The sequence below is a fragment of the Astyanax mexicanus genome, chromosome 8, assembly GCF_023375975.1.
Source record: "Astyanax mexicanus isolate ESR-SI-001 chromosome 8, AstMex3_surface, whole genome shotgun sequence".
NCBI classification, from domain to species: domain Eukaryota; kingdom Metazoa; phylum Chordata; class Actinopteri; order Characiformes; family Acestrorhamphidae; genus Astyanax; species Astyanax mexicanus.
In genome coordinates, this window is record NC_064415.1 from 23,185,071 (window position 1) to 23,207,188 (window position 22,118).

Genomic DNA, 22,118 nt, shown 5'->3' on the forward strand with positions numbered 1-22,118 from the left:
CAAATTCAACTTATTAACTAATCTGTTAATTAACAGGCCCTCTCAGAGTTGCAGGGGGTGGGTTAAAGCAGGGAAAACACTACCATGTGCAGACATGTGGGTCCCTTCAGGAACACAATTGAGAAACATTAAGTTACAGAGACCTTCATAACTACACCGCTTTCTAAGACAGCAGGGACAGCAAGGCATCAGGTACATAGCTACTTCCAGTTTCAGATTGAGTGAAAAAAGATCAATATTGAGACAGCGGCAATATATTGACTGATCTATTGGCCAAACACTATATCAGTCAGGACCTAGGAAGACACAAAGACACCAAAAACAGCTTTAAATAACATTTTAATATACATATCTGTGGATCTGTTTCAAAATGTACATCAGCTCATATTGTCACCTGATCTGTTCATTTAATCTTACATCACTTTATATTACATAAAAATGATAAAAATAAAACATTTGACAGATTTTCAAGAGTGGAGAACAAATACATTACATATACATAAGTACCATAAAAACCATAAGTAAAAAGGCTGTGTTCCAAAGGAAGATCTGATTTTATTGGCATGTGAAAAGTATGTTTTACACATAAAAACAAGGAATAAATCAACATGTATACAACATAAAAAAACAACAGTCCTTTCAAATTCCCATTAGTCTCCTACTATTTGTTTGTTTGGTTGTTACATAACAGCACCTTTTAAGAGGCGGGTGTGTTACAATTTAGATTAGAACATGATCATCATTTAATACAGACAAATGTGGACAAAATCCTCAGTCAAACCAGTATGTATGTGCATGTAAAACAATTATTGAAATTAAAACAGAGTGGGAAGGCTGTTTGCTCTGAGGCACATATCATAATCAGTACAAGCCCTACAAATGCCTGGCACACAGAGTGTAATAATAAACTGACACAGGTGAGAGTTTATTTAACTTGTGGTTCATCTATGGAATCAATTAAAGAAGCCTTCTGCAAAGCAGAAAGAAGTACATGCATTTTAAATACAAATGATTTAAATAAGATATCTGGGGCTGGATTCACAAATATATCTTGAGACAGAAATTCTTAGATGTATTTTTCAGGGTATCTGCAAGTGTGGGGTAATTCATATTTAAAACTTTTTGATCAAAAGACAAACTTAAGTCTAATTTCACAATAACATTTTGGCAAAAAAAACACACCAGTAAGCTTTTGATTCTTTTTTTTCCTGTTAAATTAATATTTCAAAGGAACATAAATTATGTTTTGAACTCTAAAAATAGAATCTAGTGCAAAATTTGGGTTATCTAATCAGTCTTTATTAAATTTACTACAGGCTGACATTAAATTAATAAGCTAGATAACTAACATTCATATAATTTGGAAAACAAGACCAAAGTAAGACCTTTGAAAAATGGGTTTAAGTCTTTTTAAGAAGAATTAAAGCCTTTTTTAATCAAACAAGATTTTCACATAAGAAAAACATCTAAAAACAATATTTTTCTGACAGGTATTTCTAAAATTAGAAATATTTCTAATTTAATAAGATACAAAGCTACTCTCTATATAAAGAAATTTACTTCTAGCACTTTTTGAAATTAATTAAATTTTTTGATCACTTATTTTGATTCTGATTTTCTAACATTTTTCTCTTAGCTGCATGGATTTAACTAACATTTTTAATACATTTTGCATTGTATTTTATGCTGTCAAATGCAGAATGAAAGACTGTTACACATGGCATTAATACGAAAACAGCGATGAGATTCTTGATAAAATTATATATATAAAAAAATTGAGACTTGAAATATTTATAACATTCTCCGTGTCTACCTACATTTTTTAATTGGAAGATATTTTGTGAATCAAGCCCCAGACTGTTTTATGTATTACAGCACTTGTTTTCATTCAGCTTTGAATGCTTGTAATGTACTGTTGATAAGGCATACAACTGCTGGGTCAGCATGATATATAAATGATATATAAGCATTTCAGTGGTGCACATTGAATTGGCAAGAGCAGCATTATTTCTACAAATGCATAATAATTCATTAACAGCAGTTATTAATGCACTTATTACTAATACTCGCGTGTGCAATTTGACACCATCTAAAGACTGGCATATTTTAAAACCTGAACATGAGCAGAATATATATTATAGTACTTGCTGGCCTGATTTGGCATTAAGCCTATCTGATAAAACTGTAAAGTCAAGCTTTTGTTTCGGTGGCGTGTCGAATGTTGCTTGTGTTCTGCTTATGTTTTCACTTATTATCTTGTTACATTTTAAAGGTTATCAGTTGCTGCAAATGACTTAGTTGGCACGGCCATGCACAGCTTGGCAGACCGCTTGGGGGGCAACACCCACATGCACATAACTTAGGCAAAGAGAAATACCTGCAGCAGCGGCATGACCTTTAGGGTCGAGAGATCAGCGAGGACGGCCTACGACAAGAAAGAATTACAATCAACGGCAATAAGAGAACAGTCATTCGTTTTATTATATGTACATACTGGGCAATTACTGTGGAATTATTTTATTTTAACAATGAATAATTGACTCATGCCAAAACATTTAATTTGAGACCCAACTGGTTTTATTTAGTGGCCAGTCTATAACCATTTGTCATCATTTTCTATCGTTTTCTGCTAAATCCATAATGGCACATTGTGCTTGGACCATCACTCATATTCATAATAGCTTGGATAACTTGGATTCATAATAGCAGTTACAACAGTCCATGGAAATAAATGAATTCTACATCAATTTTAGATCATTAAATTGAAATTTAAATTAAATCTTCTGAGACAAGAAATCTGAATATATGTAAACGATATGGCCCTAAAATAACAATAAGAATAATATTGATTACTGATTATTGACAAAAAAAAATATTGTAATAGTGTCAAGAATACTGTATAGTACTACTAATTTAGTGTAACAGCTTCAAACATTCAATATATATTTGGTTAACAAATATAAACTACCAAGGCTCAAATTTTTTATAATATAATAATTATTTAATAATGAAATAAAAATGTTAAGCAAAAAAAAAATCCCATAAAGCTGCAAACAAAACATTTACACAAAATTACCCTTAAGTTTCACATTAAATAGCAAAACAAATACATAGACAAATACAAAAAATAGACGTCTTTTAAGCGAGAATATTATCGCTATTATCACACTTTAAATGTTTTTATAATTTCAAAAATTATGACAATATTACTGTGTAAGATACAGTATGGTACCAGTTTCTTAGTTCTGATTGGCTGACAATTTGAAGATTCTCCCTTACACTGAATCACTATTATAATTTATATAATTTAATCTAAATAAAAAAAAAGTTCACTTTTTCTGTATTTTTTAAGTACTGTCTGACATCTAAATCTAATAATTAAAAGTTGATACTGTATTTTTGAAAATCTATGCAGCATTGCAAAACAAAATCTCATGATACAATACTATACTGATATTCCTTACACCCCTATTGTGTATGCACTCTGACGCAACGTCTCAGCTTCATTAAGAGGCCAAGAGTTTGGACAGTGCTAGGAGTGGAGCCAGATGCTCTGCAGGTGCAGCAGAGGGCCCTGAAGACGACGGCGTTGGGGGAGGTGTGGAATCAAGCGTTCTCAAGCTGTGGCCTTTTGGGACTGGAGCAAGTAAATTTAGGGGCTCCTATCATGTTTGCAGGCCTCTAAAGTTTCAAGCCCAGGGCCTGGACGCTAAAAATATGGCCTGTTATGATATGTTCTCCAGTAGAGCCTGCTGGTATATGAGCAAGCAGATACTGTCCAGCCTCTTCTTCCCTTCGCCCCAGGGCCCGGGCCCGTGCGTCACTGCGGATTACAGCCAGGGGCCACTGCCAGCAGCTCAGATGAACTTTTACTACAGCTGTCAATCAAGCCATCGCCTGAGATGACAACCAATGATGCTGCTCTTAAAATGCTATGAGATATTAGTGGGAATGTTTTTATACTTAAAAAAAGTTAATGATGTTGTCTTTATTAGAATGTAAATGGTTCGTTACACCCTTGTTTGTTCTATATAGGTGGTCATTGACAGGAATAGATGTGTAATTTTGAAATGAAATATACAGGTGTTTATGCAAGAAAGAATGCATGTTCTCCCTCCTGACTATTGACTATGCTTACTTTACATCTCCAAAATAGTAGTCAGGTGAAATAAAGTAGTAAGGAGAATTAACCCTCCAGTTATGTTACGAGTCAAATTGACCCATCTTGAAGTTTGAAAATCTAGGAAAAATAGTTAAAAGTATTTTTTCAGTATGAAACTTCTTCTGCTTGCCTTAATTAGTGTAATCAACATATAATATGAAAATGGTTCTTCTCATATATTTGCAACCAGCCCCTGCAAAAACAAAAACTAAAACAAAATTGTAACATTCAATTCAATGTTTCATGTTATGTTTTTTTTTTTTTTTTATGAAAAATTAGTGAATTATCCTAATTGAACCATTAACATTATTAGGTATTTGCTCTAAATATTGATTGTATTGATAATAATTAGTAATGGAGTTTGTAATGATTATATTTACACTGCTTGTTAGGATTTTTTTCAGACATCTTTAGGACAATTTAACATGCACAGGGCCAATATGACCCGGGAACACCATTGCTGTATTTGAAAAATTAACATAATAGGAGGGTTAAAAAGAACTTTAAACTATTAATATGATTTAATATAATACAGCAATGTTCGCACAATATACAGCTTTACAGCATTTTTTTTAATGAAACAATTAACAAAAAACGGTAATATGGCACTAAAAAAGGTCTGTAGTAGCAAGGCCTTGTGACTGAGTCAATTACAAAATTGAGAGCAGTTTAAACGGGCAATCTAAATACCTCGGCGCTTGGACCCAATGATTACCACTTGCGATGTAATTTGAAGACGGCGTTCAGCTGTGATAGCAGTTACTATAGTTCATGGTAATGGGAAATATTTTACATTATGGGAATGTAGTATTTTATATGTATATCTTTTGCACAAATAATTGTGTTCCATTGTTAGTAGAAACCTACTGAAACAAGAAATTTGAATAAAAAAAAATTCTTAGTACTGAATTCTACTAATTATACAATCCCCCCTCCAATTTAATAATTAAAAATCTACACGATCTACATAATTTACATGAAAGGCTACAAATAATGTAAATAATGTAAATATATAAAAAATAGAAACACATAAATATGTGCTTTTGATTAAATGGTGTCAGTATGCGCACTGACCCCATCACATTTCATTCCGGACGTGTAGGGGGGCCGAGGGGAGGGTGATCTGCTTTTAAAAGTGACCAGGCCAGCGATTCTGAGACATGTGCCTCGGAGAGACTAGGTTACTGGCGCTGGCTGTGAGTCAATGTGCTATTTATGTCACCTTTCGCCCTCTCTCACGCTTGCATGAAACACACACACACACACACACTCACCTCAGCTGAAGCCAGTGATGTCACCTGCATCAGATTTTCAGCTCGGAAGGTGAAGACAGCGGCCGCCAGGACTGGAGGAGGGGGCGAGAAGGATGAACAGTCAGCCTATCAAATATTAAGGCCTGAATGACACTTCAATGTGTCACGGATTTTATTTAATTACTGGAAGGGGCCTTTCAGTGTGGAGTGTGTGTCATAGCTTCATATTTCCTTCCTCAGGAAAAATTATAATCCTTATAATCCTTCGCACACAAATGTGTTCTTTTACGGTAATTGTACAGAACTTTGTAAAATATATATATATATTTATAAAACTTATTACATCTCATTTGAGGAATGAGGAACCTTTTCAGACTGCAGTTCATATTGTTACACTACTGAGCTGGATAAAGTTTACTAATCTCAAGGATATACAGTATTAACATTGGCCATCAATACTGGTGTTCATCAGTAGTGTTCTACTGGCTGCTTGGACCCAATGACTGCCATTTGAAATGTAATTCAATTTCAGCTATTTCAGTTCTCACATTGTTAAAAATTCTTTTTTTAATTACTATTGTACACAATGTGAATGAATACTTTATCAAAATTCTGAAAAGACTTTCCAACCTTACAACAGCTGCTATAAAATAGTGCAATTCTAGGTCAATTACACGCAAAAACATACATTACAAACTGACAAAAGCTGTTTGTGTAAAACAGGGAAAACTGACCCACCTGCAACTATCTCTAAGGAGTCGTAGCCAAGGATACGGTCCCATAGCAACAACAGCTGGTCAGTGGAAAGGTACCCTGAGAATGCGCGAACCATCCACTTAAAGGCGATACGCAGTCTGAGCCCAAAAAAACAAAAAACACAAATACACACAAACACAAAGCAGTTCAGTTAATTACAAGATTGTGTAAATGTCCTTTAAAAACGGCTTTAATAGGTAGTTTAGATGTAGTTTAAGATGTAGAGCTGTGAGACCAAAATGCCTGTAAGTGCATGGAACACACACTAGGTGGAGCCACCTGAATACCTAATGCCTAAAAAATGTTTTTCTACTGAGCCTGGGATGCATCTGTGATTATTCAGAATAAACCTTGTGATCAAGAATCAGTTTTTGCACTTATATAAGACTTATATATTAATGGCTATTAATTGTTTAAAATCAGGCAAAAGGGGCCCAACTGGACAAAAGGACATCTGTCAGTCATATGATCTCATATTTTGGCTCACTTAATAATAAATGAGTTCAAAAAAAGGTGTTTAAACAATGATAATTGATTATAATGTTAAGTGATGATGTAAAATGAATGACTGACATAATGTAGTGTATTTAAAGCACATTGATTTAGACTCACGGCTGAGCTCCGATCGCTTGCAAATGATAGAAGAGCTGAGGAAGGTGGTTTTGAAGAAGCCTCTCGAACTGCAAGCAAAGAGAAACTATACCCTACAAAACATACACACACACACACATACAAACATGTGTAAACACAGAAACATCTTTAATCATATTCTTTCCAGGGGTGGGCGATATGGCCCCAAAGTAATATCACAATATTTCACTGAATAAAAAAAAAATCATTTCAACAATTACATTTTATAACTGCATACAATATGATATGGCACACCCCTAACTGAGATATAAAAAAATACAAGAATTTTATCAGATATGTAACAGAAATCAATGATCCAGAATATCATGATACTAATAATGCACTCCAAATATCTCCATATAACCAGCTTTGAAGTAAAATAAATTATACTTGTAGATATATAATGGAAATCGAGAACATAGTGAATGTCTTTTGCTAAAAACAGCAAAAAAGTAGTACCTTGATGTGATAAGTAGTGGTGGGTGTTATGGCACAATATGTCAGGGTATAATATTGTTAACGATATATAAAAATTAGGGGTGTCAACGTCAATGCGTTAACGCATGCTGTTAATTTGTAATCAGTAAAGACGTTACTATTTTTTTAACGCAAGTAAATTAAGGCACCAAGTTTGACCCCCACCCTCGTCGCAATCTGCCCCGCCCCGCTCAACGCACTGATCTGTTTTCTGGCTGGACGATTGAATGGCGTGCTCATACAGTGTCCAGCAGTAACACTCCGGTTCAGACTTCCAGCTCAGACCCGGTTAAAGTTCTCTCTCTCTCTCTCTCTTACTCATACACGCGTACACATGCACACACACACCTGCACTCCTGCACTGCACTGCTCCTCATCTCTGATATTTTTTAAATATTCAAATTAAGTTTGAATTCAGAAATCCTCACAAACAATTTTACAGTCCAATTTATCATGCATTCTTTATTCCAGCACCCTGCGTTGATTTTTATCTCCCCTCAAACATACAAGTATATACTATTATTTTAATTGACACCACTATATACATATAATTGCATTTTAAATTTCTTACATTTATTCTTTTATGTACATTTAAATATCCACTATAATAATTTACGTCTGAAGAAAAATAAATGCGATTAATCGCAGTTAATCACAGAATTTTGTTGTGATTATTTGGATAAAAATTTTAATCGATTGACACCACTAATAAAAATGCTATGATATGGAACACCCCTAATTCTTTCCACACACATGCTGAAAAATTCTAATTCTAATCTGTACTTACTGAAGGGGAGGAGGATATAGAGTGCAGCCTGAAGAAGTAGCGCACATACATCTCTCTAAATACGCTGTACAGCTTAGACGGCTCATTGTACAAGAAACACAGTGGAGACACTGCAAAAAAGCAAACGCACACAAATTCACACATTTAAATCACTAAACTGAATACAAATCATTCAAATCAGAGATGTATCTGTCAGACTTACCGTACATTGAGAAGCCATGGAAGGGGATAACTCCTAAAAGATGAATAAGAGACTGTAATCAAGTGTAAGAGAAATGTGTTGTATACTGCAAATACATAATTACGTAGCTACTGTACATAATGTATAACAAGCATATTCTCTTAAACAGAAACATTATTTCAAGTTAAGCATTTCTATTGGGCCATGCTTCATGGAATTTAAGTATAAAAAAGAACAACCGGCAGATTCACAAACTGTCAAAAAATTAAAAAAAAACTGAGAGTTTCTGGAGCATTGCTGTGGTTGGAGAGCTTTAGTGAGGTCAGTATGTTGGATGATCCCCACACCACTTCATTCTCTTGACTCCCCAACTCATCACCAAAGTATTATTTATTATTATTAATTATCTTTAACACTAAGTAGAACAGTGTATTATAATAAAAACCAGACCAGACATGGTGCTGACTGATTAGTTTATGTAATATTTGATTAGTATATATATATATATATAGTTTCTTTGATTTTACCAAATTGAAAACCTCTGCAATATGATTAAGAGGAAAATGGATGATCACAAGCCATTAAACCAAGCTGAACAGCTTTTTCTTTTGCACCAGGAGTGGCATAAAGTTATCCAAAAGCAGACTGGTGGGGGAGAACATGCCAAGATGCATTAAAACTGTGATTAAAAACCAGGGTTATTCCAGTAAATATTGAATTCTTAACTCTATGATGACTCCATAAATACTAACTAGTTTTCTTTGCATTGTTTAAGGTTTGAAAGCAATGCACCTTTTTGTTATTTCAGCCACTTCTCATTTTCTGCAAAAATGCTCTAAATGACTATATTTTGCTTGGAATTTGGGAGAAATGTTGTCAGTAGTTTACAGAATAAACCAACAACCTTCATTTTACTCAAACATTTACCTATAAATAGCAAAATCAGCTGTACATCAGATATGTGTATATCAGATATGTCTGATAGATCTGTGAGTGAGAATCAATAAATAACAAGCTACAACTAGACTGGTAATTACAAGTATAGATCAGTTGACAGTACCATTTGGAGGATAGACAACAGTGAACTCTTCTGCCCCAGTTTTGCCTGAAGTAAAAAAAAAAAAAGAAAAGAAGAGTATACAAAATTTTAGATTGAATAAAAGACACACTAAGAAACAAACACTCTAATATGGTACAAACATATAAACACACATATACAAAGAGCATTACCCTGGATGTAGGACTTGGGAGGGGTGGCGCTGTTGTAGCTGAAATGCTCCAAAACAGCAGTGTCTCGAGAAAAGCACAGCAGGACCTGTTTACACAGGAAAATCAGCACCCAAAACCCCAAATACACATACACACACACACACACAAAACCACACACAGCAAAGTCCTTCCTGTTTACAGAATTCTATTTTAAATCTCTTTTATTACGTCAATGGCAAATTGCTGTGGTGCAATTACCTTTAAAAGTGTGCTCCCCTTAAGTGAACCTACTCAGCCTACAGTAACAGCTGCCGTTCTTTATCCCTTACAGGTAATCATAATAACTGCATTTCATGACACACAGAAATAATGAATGGAAAATACAACTCCTCCTCATTTTGCGTAAAACTGGTCTTAATTTGTTCATCATAGTTACTGTGCAACTGCATCAAGTACAGAAAATCCCACATAATATAAATACCACAAACCATTTCTACTTTTATTTATGCTCCCTCTGTTTCTGATTAAAACACGACTCAGAGCAGTCTATCAGTTATACAACAAGGTACAAAATTCTTTATCTGCTCAGAGACTTTGAACAAAACCAATATTTATGTTCAGTCTGTTGCTGTTAATCATTTCACACCCGTGGTCTGTGATAAGGCTCCATAGAGATGACATAATTTGTTCCTGTAAACTCTGCTGAACTTTCTGTTCATAGACAGTTATAGCTGGTATTTGCATAGACCTGCTGTAATTTTAGATTACTATATACAGAATAAATGTGTACTACTTTTATTAAAAGTTAAAAAATTTAAATCTTAGAATTTTTAGCAAAGTTTCAATTTTACATGCACTCAATAATGTGTTCATACTCAGTTTACTGCAGTTGTGTAAACAGCAAAGACTGATTTCTTAGACCAGTGTAAGGTCTAAAAATCAGATTAAGATAAATAAAGTGATACACAGAGCTGGATATTACATCAGTAATGCTTTTCTGTTTTGTTTTTTTATTTCAAACTAGCTGACAGCTGCAACTAGTGGATGTTCTGATCATCTATTTAACCAGTCGATTACTTTATACAACCCCTAGACTGTGGTACCAGAATTATACTAAGTCACATTGCTGTGTAACAGATGATATGTTTTGGATTTCAATACGACATTTGAAAGTTGACCAAATCAGAATTTAAAATGTCAGATTTAATGCTGTGGTCACTCATACTGCTACACAAGTAACAATATTTTTTTTTTGGTATTGCTTAAATTTATTGGTGGAAAAAAGTTTGCCCTACACTGACTGGCCACGTGTGCCACGTGTGAAAAAGTAAATGCCTTCTTAGACCCTATTTACACCTGGTCACTTCATGTGACTAGTATAGTATCTGGATTGTATTCTTATAATATTTTAGCCACATGCATTTACACTTTGTAGTTAAAGGCTTCTCTGCACTGCAAAATATTTCAATATAATGTTTTAGTTGTTTTATGAGAATTTCTTAAGAATATTTGTTTTATACCTAACAAATTATTTCTTGTTTTAAGTAATTTAATCTCTTAAAAGTATCTTATTCCACTGACAGATATTTTTGCTTATTGTAAGCTTATGAACTATGAACTTATGAACTTTCTGAACTAATTAACTAATTATCCTCCAATACAAAAATACAGTTAATTTAATAATTTAAAACATACCAAAAAGCAAGGAAGTTAGATACAATTTATTAGTTCCTATAATATCAGTTTAATAATCTTAAAATAAGAAATATTAGAAATATGTAGAGTACATTTAAAAGAATTTCACTTGCTATATCACATGTAGTGTGGTTAATCAGACTAAAATGTAATTTGTAACTAGTCTAACAATTAATTAAAAAAATAGAAATAGTGTAAATTAATGTATTTATTTGAAATATATATTGTCGCTGTTCAATGAAAAACACTTCTCTCTATTTTTGTTGATTTTTAGTTTACTACATAATTTGAACAGACAAACGGTCCCCTACACTGCCAAAATATCTTGATGAACGGACCAATAGAAACTCTTCAAAATGAACTGAAATAAACTCTTTTTACCTTGACTTCCATTTCCAAAGGTTACAATTTTTTTCTCTCTCCTGTAAAGTTGCTGTTTTGGAGATAAGTGTTTTTAATTGGACAGCAACGATATGTTTTATGATCATTCTATTATTAGGATACTTGCTTAAAATATATTTCATCTTAAAATGTTAAATTTGAATGAAGTTGATAGAGTAAAAAGCCTTACTAAAAACCAGGGCAACTTTAAATTTTAAGTTTTGTCAACAAGAAATGTTTTCTCCAGGACATTGTAAGAATTGCAGAAAGAAATTCCAAAACATCTTTACAAACTTTAAAACAGGTACAAATTAGACCAGTTACAAGATGTCTTTTAAAACTATGCAAAGTAAATGACTTCAAATGACAGCTGGTGCTCATACGGTCAGCACTCACCTGATACAGAAAGTCTTCAAACACAAAGTAATAGTCATCATTACTTGCGGTCAGTTTCACATCCTGGGGCAAATTAAAAGAAGCATAAAGATCACCTATAACAACCACTGACCTGAAAAGAATGATCTAAATCAAATCCAGGCATCTGCTTTACACAGATATTCTGGTATTCAAGACGAGTGGAAATGACATGGTGGACTTTGTTTCAGCTGAGCTGATTTCACTAATAGTTGCATTTCTTTAAAATTCTTTTAAATTGCATTTCTGTTGCACAGATCTGATCTGCGTTCATATGCTAAATGTACCATTTCAAGACAGCCTGTCCTTGGAACAGCACAACTTCAAGCTTTGGCCGGAATGCTTAACCTAATTAAGAACCCCTTCAGAAATCAATCAAATAGCCACAAAATCTATATTAATGTAATAAGCTGCACTTCTTAAACAATGTTTTTTTTTTTCACTCAAATGTGTGTTTGTGTGTGTACCTTATATATTAGGTTGTCCACCAGCAGGTCATGGTGTATGACTGCAGCCTTCAGCTGCTCATAATGCATGATGTCCTGGAAATAAAAGGAAAAATCAAGTAAATGGATTTAATCTGAATGACGTAAGAGCATCTTGTCACTGACTAATACAAATACTACAATTAATGCTGCAGGGATCTGATGAATTTCCTGTGTTCAGAAAGCACTGAGAGTTCAGAAATAAAAGAAGTAAGTCATTACCTGTGAGTCACTGACCAACACTTATGAGCTGCTTACAATGCTTTTTTCTTTAAACTGTACGGCCAAAACTACATTTAGACTTTTTTAGACTTTTTTAAACTACATTTAGACTTTTTAAAAAGTTGCACCCATTTGCTGATATACAGCTCTGGAAACAATGAAGAGACCACTTCAGTTTCTGAATCAGTTTCTCTGATTTAGCTATTTATAGGTATATGTTTGAGTAAAATTATCATTGTTGTTTTATTCTATAAACAACGGACAACATTTCTCCAAATAAAAATAGTCATTTAGAGCATTTATTTGCAGAAAATTAGAAATGGCTAAAATAACAAAAAAGATGCAGAGCTTTCAGACCTCAATGCAAAGAAAACAAGTTCATATTCATAACGTTTTTAGAGTTCATAAATCAACATTTAATGCAATAACCCTGGGTTTTAATCACAGTTTTCATGCATCTTGGCATGTTCTCCTCCACCAGTCTTCCACACTGCTTTTGGATAACTTTATGCTGACTTCTGGTGCAAAAATTCAAGCAGTTCAGCTTTGTTTAATGTGTTGTGATCATCCATCTTCCTCCTGATTATATTCTAGAGGTTTTCAATTTGGTAAAATCAAAGAAACTTATCATTTTTAAGTGGTCTCTTATTTTTTCCAGAGCTATATATGTAAATGTATGCACACACACACACACCTTGCCAATTCCCTGTAAAAAAGCATTGCCAAAAGAAAAGGACTACCTAGAGCAGATAAATTAAGTACAATCAAATCCTCAAGGCAATGTTTCAATAATCTAGTAGAAAGCCTTCCTTGGACAGTAGAGACAGTAACTTTCTTTTGTAGGAAAATTTCATGATAAATTCATGATAAAGTCAGAAACTTCACTTCAACTACATACTTTGGTTTTACTATAAGTTGATGAGCTACTGAGGACTGAGTTTCCCCTTCTGAAGTCTCCATTGCTCCACCAGCCACTTTTAGTAAGTAAAACTGAGCCGGATCCTCTTTTAGAGGCTGCAGATGTAACTTAAGTACGTAAAGACACGTGACATGGCCAGAAGATTTCTTGTGAAAAGCAACCAGACACCCCAGTTTTTAGAATGAATATATTAGGCTTAGCCCATTCAGCACACTGGTACCATTAAACACAACTCTGCTTTCAGTTTAGAAACAAAATAATACGGACTGCCACTTTAACTGATTTGCTGCTCTGTCAAAAAAAAATTGAAATGTACAATTTAATACTTTTATAGCAAAAACTGCAACATGCAATTAATTTAGATTAATTAACCACAGGGAATTAAATTTATTTGACAGCACTAGTAAAACATACTAAAACAACCCAACACTACAACAAGCTGGGTCATGGAAAACCTTAAAGATGATGTAGTATCTCAGACAGTGTACAAATAAAGACAAACAGGGAGAAGGAAGTTAAATGAACATTTCTTGTCCTGTTCTGGCAGGAAATTATGTATAAATGTTAAAAAATGAAGTAAAAATGTGGAAAACTGTCAGTTCAATTCACCCATATCCAGCCCTTTTACGCACAGACATCTGTGGCAAAATAATAAAGTGCCTGGCTTATGTCAGAACGGACAGATTATTATTCACCTGAGAAGTCTTAAACGAAAGCTCTCGACTGGAAAGCATTTAATGGTTCTAGAGGTTTGTCAAATATAGTACTTGTAACCTGTGACATGAAACACGCTGACAGGAAACTAAGCTAAAGCAGGTCAGACAAGGGTAACAGGCGCCATGATTAACAGGAAATGTGTCGAATCTCGGCAGAGTTGCTTGATTTTTTTTTCTTCATCTTTTCCTGAATTTAAACATTAAAACACAAGATCCTAAGCTGTGGGAATGAAGTTAATAGAGTTTGCAATGAACCCAACCACAAATATTCCATGAATGTCTGAATCATGTGGTAAAAACTGGCTACAAAACTAAATAAATCACTTGTAGTTACAGAGTTTCAGGCTAAGATATACTGCATTATAATTTTTGCCAGGTTTTAGCTCTCTCATAATATTTAATACTGATTCACTGGTGGCCACATCCTGAAGTTCTGCAGAGATGTACTGTACTCTTCTGACTTCCTGACACTGCAGGAGTCGTTTTTGATTCTTTTTTTTTTTCCTCAGACGGCCTGCTCACTGTCTGAGAGACAGCAGTTTTATCTCTGGTTACATAATTGTTCCATCTAAGACATTAACAACACTGCTGATTCTCGTCAACCCTTATGCTATGCCATCTGCCCCTGATCTGCAAATGTCTAAAGCAGTGACCAAGACGGATGAATGGCCAACTAGCTTAGGGGAAAAGTGACGCCTTTCAACATATGTTAAACCTTTCTGTCACTAGAACTCAAGAGACACACACTGGAGACATTACTGGTCTGCTGGAGATCAGTCTGAAAGATGACTAGCATTGTTTCAGGTGGCCGAGTGCTGGCAAAAGGTGGCCTGATGTACACAAACGCAAGGGGAGGTAGTGTTAGCATCCTGCCACACAAGCAGTTCATAGCTAACCTGGTATTTATGTTGGCACATGCAGTTATGGAGGTAAATTTAGAAAGGCAGGATAAACACGACATCTAGTTGCTGAAGTTTTGTGCAATGTCAAGCAAGCATCTCTAGGTCTTGTTGTTGAACTCTGCTTTTGGACACTGGTGGTGTATGACATAACAGAAACAAGGAGATTTATACAACCTATACAGAGGCAGCCATATACAATTTATACTGTTTTAACTGAAAGCTATTTTGATCTAAAGTAATATGCCTGAAATAACAAATAAAGTATCCTCAAAGATATCCCAAATCCCATTGAGCATCTGTGGCAAGACTCTCCATCAAACCTGACTGATCTTGAGCTATTTTCAAGATCTATGGGCAAAAATCTCAAGCTCTAGATGCACAAATCTGGTAGAGACATAGCCTAAAAGACATGCACAGGGTTTGTACGGTCATGAAAAATCTGGAAAAGTCATAGAATTTGAGAATAGTAATTTCCAGGTCTGGATAAGTTTTGGAAAAAATAAAAACACTCAGAAAGTTTTAGAAAAGTCATGGACATTTGGTCTACAAATCTTTGTGTTTCAGTTTATCGATGGAGAAAGTCTATTTTCAGCTAACAAATACATCAGCTTAAGAGTTAATTCAGTAAATTAGCCCTACACAATGGAGCTCTCAGGATGTGACACATTTTATTTTATTAAATATTGTGTGTCATTAATTTTAGACCTACTATAATCATAGTTTTATATTGATTATAGTTTAAGTTGTTGTTTTTTTTGTCCATGTCTGCACTGATGTTTATTATTTATGATTTATTGGGTAAAAAGTGTATGAAACCTGCATGCAGCTGTAATAGCAGCAAATAGTGGCTCTACTAAGCAGTGATATGCAGGGGGCCATGTGTAAGGTGTAAGGTGAAAAAATATGGAATACTTTTAAAATCCACTCTATACTGCCTTTAAAACCTCTCTTCTGCCTTTTAGAAGATAAACTGGAGTAGATCCCTGGGGTAGTCTAATGTTGGATTAATAACAGCAGCAAGGATAATATTGCGTAACTGGAAAAGTTCAAAGATCCCTAAAATGAAAGAGTGGACATGCAAAATGACTGAAATTGCATCTTATGAGGTCATACTGCAGAGACATAATGGCCAGTGGAAAGCAAAAATCATACAGCACAGCTTGTGGAAACATATGCACTTGATTTGACATGAATATTCCCATTTTTTCCCCTTGTGTTACCACTTTATATACACTATCGGTCAAAGGTTTTAGAATAACCACATTTCTTCCCTTTATTTTTGACATTTAGTCTCTTCAGGTCCAGTTAATAATTGGAAATGGTACAAAGTCCAATTTACACAGAATTAAAAAAAAAAAAAAAAAACTGAAAAATACTATTGTACTGTGTCTGTAGTATAAGGCAGACTTTCATCATAATAACTAGAAAAAGACACAGAAACACAGCTAACTCTGTAATTATTAAATTCAAATAAAGTCTTTTCTTTAAAGAATTAACAGATGAAGCCAGAGAGCTACTGTTTCCTAAACATTCAGAAGACTCTTAAAAACTGGAGAAAAATGGTACAGGAAGAGGTCTGGCTGACCCACATGGCAACAGCTCCTTTAGCTCAGCTTAACACTGAACTAAGTCTCAGTTTCAGCAGTAAATCAGAATTATTACACAACCTTTCTAACTCCTGCTTTTTTCTCTTTCTTTCCTTTCTGTTTTTCTCTTTTACATGTATGGAGATGCCCTGTTCCTGTTGTTCCCAGCCTGGCTCTCCACTGCCCGCTGTGTTTTACTCTGGCTCTGCAACCCTGCACTGATTAACATTAACACACTCAGTATCTGTTTATGTATTAGCCATAGCTCTATAATTTGTGCCCATCACATTTTTATATTCATAAATTAGTACATTTTATTTTAAAACGCTCAGTTAAACTCAGTAAATCAGTACATTCCAATATTCTTGTTTAAAAAGCATCAAAACTACCCTGTGATCATTCATTATTATCATATAATACAGTAAAAATGGATCTAGTCTGCCAGGTGTAAACCACACAACACCACTATTACTGTCTCCTTCTCCAAAATACAGTAAAGTAATAGCACTTAAAGAAATGTAATCATGAATACATTGTGATACCAGAATATTGTTGTGATTAATACGATATTGGCACCAATATTACAAAATTAAGTGTTTTGCCATTAATTATTTTATACACATTTAAAAACCCATTATGAAAAGCTTAGTCTTAGGGAAGAAAAAGTGTGATTAATCATGATTTATCACAGATTTCTATTCTGATTAATTTGATCCTTTTTTTAATCAAATGACACCACTAGTCTATATACCTCTGGTCAATTTCTTGTACAGTTACTGAAACTTGTGCATCAGTCAAACATAAAATATAAAAAATACAATACCTAAACAAAATGTAGCACATTTGCTAATGTAATATTAAATAAAATATATGTGCCTTAATTTGTCTAATCATACCATTAACTGTGCAGATATTGTATTCATATGGAAATTGTATAAACACTGCAATCAAGTTTCTGGAGTTCAATGCCTTACAGTTTAGATCTCTATGGAACGTATTTGTTTTACCTCAGGTTCATTCGTAGCATTGAGGATCAGAGCCCATAGCTGAGCTCTGAAGCCAGTGGGACAGCCCTGTCTGCTGTACTGCTGAGCAGCCGCACTGTCCTGCTCACTCACCACTAACACACACACACACACACACAAAGGAAAAGATTCACTGTATACACTCTCAAGAGGTACTCAAGACCTACAAAGGTAATTCATACACTTCATTTTCATGGACTGCGTATTCCAGGTGTAGAAAAGAGGGTTAAAAGGCCTTTCTAGCATAAACACTGAGCCTCTCTCTCTCCATCTGGACTGTTAATAAGACTGTGCATGTGTGGCAGTGCCACTCTCTGTAGCATCTGATGAGAGGCCTGGAGGTTTGTGTATGTCTCTCTTGTGCTTTTAATGAGTGAGTGTATAACAGGGGAGACAGACAGGAGAGACTAGTGAGAGCAGACTGTGCGCTTATATATGTGTGTGTACGTGTGTGCGTGTGTGTATGTGTGTGTGTAGATGCATGTGTTTCCAAAGTGAAAAAAAGGAAAAAAAAAAGCAGACTGTGTGCCCTTTTACCCAAATTCCAGGTAACCAACTGTTTTATGTACAGATCAAATGGAATGATTAAGCAAATCCTTTCAGAAAGACAGAGTGATCCAGATATTAAACAAACAGTCATTGGGCTATAAAGAGAGTGGGATTACATGAGGCTGTTTATTTTTTACCTTTCTTCCCGATACGAATGTGTTCGCTTTCAAACAAATCTGTGTAGAGATGCAAACACAGAAAGAGAGAGTGAGCGAGAGTAATGGAGACAGAGAGAGAGAAAACACATTTTACTAGGACTGCACAATGTTGGAAAAAAAACTGACATTGTGATATTTTGCTGTTCTGAGAAAATACAGAAGTTTTCATCTGATTTCTCCAGAAGTAAATATGCCATGATATTAATAAGGCAGCCCTACATTTTACCATTTATTAAAGAAGCCTCCTGACAGCACACAAACTAAATAACTCACTAAGGGCCCTATTTTAGCGATAGATAGTGCACTGGTCAATTGTGTATCATGCAGCTGGATTAAGGGGCGAGCCGGTGTGTCTCTGGTATCGTGAGGGCACAAAAAATACACCTTACGTGGCTCAAAACAACATTGAAAGGCATGTACTAATTCTCTTAGTTAATCGTGGGTGTGTTTTGGGTGTAACATGAAATAAACCAATCAGGTGTCACTTGTCATTCCCTTTAAGAGGAAGGTGTGCTCTGACTTTGGCGCATTCGTATGTGTATTTTTATATTGTGCGTCTCATTTTATTCTTTATTCTTTTTATTGTTCAGGTTTGTTTGTAAAAGTTGGTTTTGCACTTTGCAGCACTGGGAGCACTTACAGGAATGGACTGTTGACTAGGTTTATTTCAGTTAGTGGCGTACCTGTGTTTTCTGCCGCCAAAATAGCAACATGACAGAAATGTACCTGATCACACCTCACTTCCAGACCACCACTCCCATCAGTGTAGATTTATTCCTAAACTCTGATGCTATTTTAACATTGCAGGCGCAAGGTATGAAAAGAAACTATTGACGGGGTGTAACATAGCAAAGAACATTGCGACACGTCTTGTGCACCAGAGTGCACAATAGGGCCCTTATGGTGTGGACAGATAGGTAGAATAGGTAAGTTTGCTAGTGCATTTTACAGGGGTTTGGCCTTTATAAACACCTGACATAAAAACCCATCCCATGTGGTTTAGGGCAGTTAACAAGATCTCAGGACCTTTAGAACAACTTTAAGACAGTTGAAGAACCACTGCAGGTTCTACCTAATGAAGTCAACCAAGAAAATAATGCTGAGACTGTGCAAAATTGGCATCTAAAGTATAAAACATGTTCTGGCTTGTTTAAACTTATACTATTTACTTCATAATTGCATATACATTCCTTCAAAGTTTTGATGTGTTCAATATTAATCCACAACGTAGCAATTAATAAAAATAAAGAAAAAGACATTAAATAAGAAGGGGTGTACCAAACTGTTGTCTAGTACTATATAAATACCTTTAGACCTTATTTTCTGTTTCTTTGATATGTTAGCCAGCTAGCATATCAGAAATGTCCCAGTTGTCTACAGATTCCAGATTTTTCTTTAAAAGCCAAACTGGCTTCAATGCAGAATCATGTCCAACTGTCATCCATTAAATGTTTGTTGTCATACAAAAACCTCCTTCTCCCATAATGGCAACTTTACAAAAGAAGGAAAACTCTTCCTAACTTTTAATAGAACCCAATATAAAAATATCTTATTTCTCTTTCATCTTCAGTTTATATAGGTCCATTATATAGGTCATACACACTGATATAATATAAAGAAAATTAAAAACAAAGATGCTAAAATGGAGGTTAATAGTTATTGGGTGAAAATTACATATTACATGTTGGTTTAAAAAACATGTCTCTCCAAAAATAAGTCTTTAAAATGTACAGTTTTTGGGAGCGTGTTTCATGTGCCACTGCTTCACAGTGTGGTGGGCTGACTGAGTTAAGCCATACCTGGGGGGATGTGTGCGTGATCATCTATGCCGAGCTGGCTGCACGTCAGACTGAGCTCTGGATAAGCCTCTCTCTGAAAGGATATGAGGAAGGAGATGATGAGTTCAGCACCCAGAAAAGTAAAGCTGCTTTTTTGCCGTTTGCTATTCCTAGTTCACCATCAGTACCAGCATAACTATAGTGTAAATTAATGTTAACCCTCTTTACTTCCTTTTTACTGCTTCACCAGTGACACATTGAGAAACTATGGCATTATCCACCCTTTATGCCCACATTATCCTTACAAAGTATGAGACAATATTTTTACCCTGGCATTAAAAGGTATAAATAAGGAAGCTTCACCTGGATCTTTATGTGTTTTCAGTGGTAGGCTGCTGTCACAAAGCTGCTATATGTACAGATTGAGGAGGTGTTTCTTCCTCAGAGCCATCAGGCTTTTTAACTCTTGTTATCAGGGACTAGACACAGATACAGGCTGAGTTAAGTTCAGTCACACTTACATGGACATTTACTCAACCAAGTATTAACAGGTGTGCACATATGTACATGCACATATAGGTACATGTATATAAGCAGTTTACTTTATTTTACAATCTATGTCGTTTGCATCTTGTACCTTTGCGCTGTAGATACTTTATTGCCCATTAGCACCATCTAATCCATTGTTATACTAAGGTTTGTATACCCTTTTGTGTATGTGTTTTCTGTCTGTCTGCCTGTCTGTTTGCATGTCTATCTTTAAGAAGAGTAATGGGACACTGCCCTGAAAAGGAGATCGGGTCCTTACCATCTGTGGGATATCACGCACGTTGAGGGAGATCTGAATTAGTCCCCAGTGGCTACTGGCAGTAAGTCCCTCTCTGCAGTCATAATTGGGGTTCTTCAGACTAATTAAAACCTTTCAAACAAGAAACAAGAGTAAAATTATTATTTGATTAAATGGCATCAGCAGCCAGTATCTGAGAGAGAGCATGATTGGCCATGCTCTCTCTGGGTAGATAGATGGCACTCTCCTCCCACAGCATACTTTCCTCTAAGTATGCAGAATACCAACCTAGCGATGCTGTGTTAGCAGCAGTTTGAAAAACTGTAAAGTAAAGTAAAGTAAAGGCAAGTGGCTCGTCTTTACCCTCCTAGTGTTAGGGGTATTGCTTCTGATTGGAGGAGTCACAATAGATCGGAGGGGTAAATGGCCCGTTTAAACTGAGTAGAAAATGGGACAAGAAGTCAAAATAAATAAAATGGATTTGATATTGAATGGAGGAAAAAATAAAAATGAATCTAATTAAATTATTTAATAAATGTAAATCTCAAAATCTCAAAAAGGCATACACTACTATGAAAACTACTTTACACTGTTATCAGCTAATTCAAGTTGAGTATCATAAAAGCGGCACTGGATCATATTTGTAGAAGGGAATGCAAGTAATACATGTATTAGAAACTGAAGTCAAAACAAACTAAAAAACAAAAGCTGAAACATAAAACAGTTATATAAACAGAAGAACAAACTAGCAACAAAGCAGAGACACCCTAGAAACACCCGGGTAAGATAATGGGAGGGCTGGGCAACACAGGTGCGAACAATAACGACTAGGTGGGGCTTGGCAAAACGAGAAAAAACAAAATAGAGCAACATGAGCAATCATAAACATAGAGACATGTCAGTAAAGGAACAAAACAGTTCAAATGTAGATACATACGGTATATGCAAATATGAAGCATATTGGTCATTAAAGATTTAGGGACATCAAAATATTTTTGAATTAGATGGTTATAAGTTTACAAAAACATAACATTTATAAAAATGTT

The 22,118-nt window shown here is 34.9% G+C and overlaps 1 protein-coding gene across 1 annotated transcript in view; it reads right to left on the reverse strand.

The window, feature by feature from the left end:
- Positions 1 to 322: 322 nt before the first annotated feature.
- tbc1d19 (TBC1 domain family, member 19) overlaps positions 323 to 22,118 on the reverse strand; it is a 34,121-nt gene continuing 12,325 nt past the window's right edge. Inside the window, exons 8-21 of the mRNA XM_007248000.4 lie at positions 21,094 to 21,204; positions 20,307 to 20,379; positions 18,487 to 18,525; positions 17,783 to 17,895; positions 12,413 to 12,487; positions 11,928 to 11,990; positions 9,477 to 9,561; positions 9,307 to 9,351; positions 8,268 to 8,300; positions 8,066 to 8,175; positions 6,784 to 6,875; positions 6,154 to 6,269; positions 5,437 to 5,507; positions 323 to 2,425 (exon numbers count right to left, since the gene is read on the reverse strand). Coding sequence (XP_007248062.3) covers positions 2,360 to 2,425; positions 5,437 to 5,507; positions 6,154 to 6,269; positions 6,784 to 6,875; positions 8,066 to 8,175; positions 8,268 to 8,300; positions 9,307 to 9,351; positions 9,477 to 9,561; positions 11,928 to 11,990; positions 12,413 to 12,487; positions 17,783 to 17,895; positions 18,487 to 18,525; positions 20,307 to 20,379; positions 21,094 to 21,204 — 1,092 coding nt within the window. The 3' untranslated portion in view covers positions 323 to 2,359. The remainder of the gene's footprint in view (positions 2,426 to 5,436; positions 5,508 to 6,153; positions 6,270 to 6,783; positions 6,876 to 8,065; positions 8,176 to 8,267; positions 8,301 to 9,306; positions 9,352 to 9,476; positions 9,562 to 11,927; positions 11,991 to 12,412; positions 12,488 to 17,782; positions 17,896 to 18,486; positions 18,526 to 20,306; positions 20,380 to 21,093; positions 21,205 to 22,118) is intronic.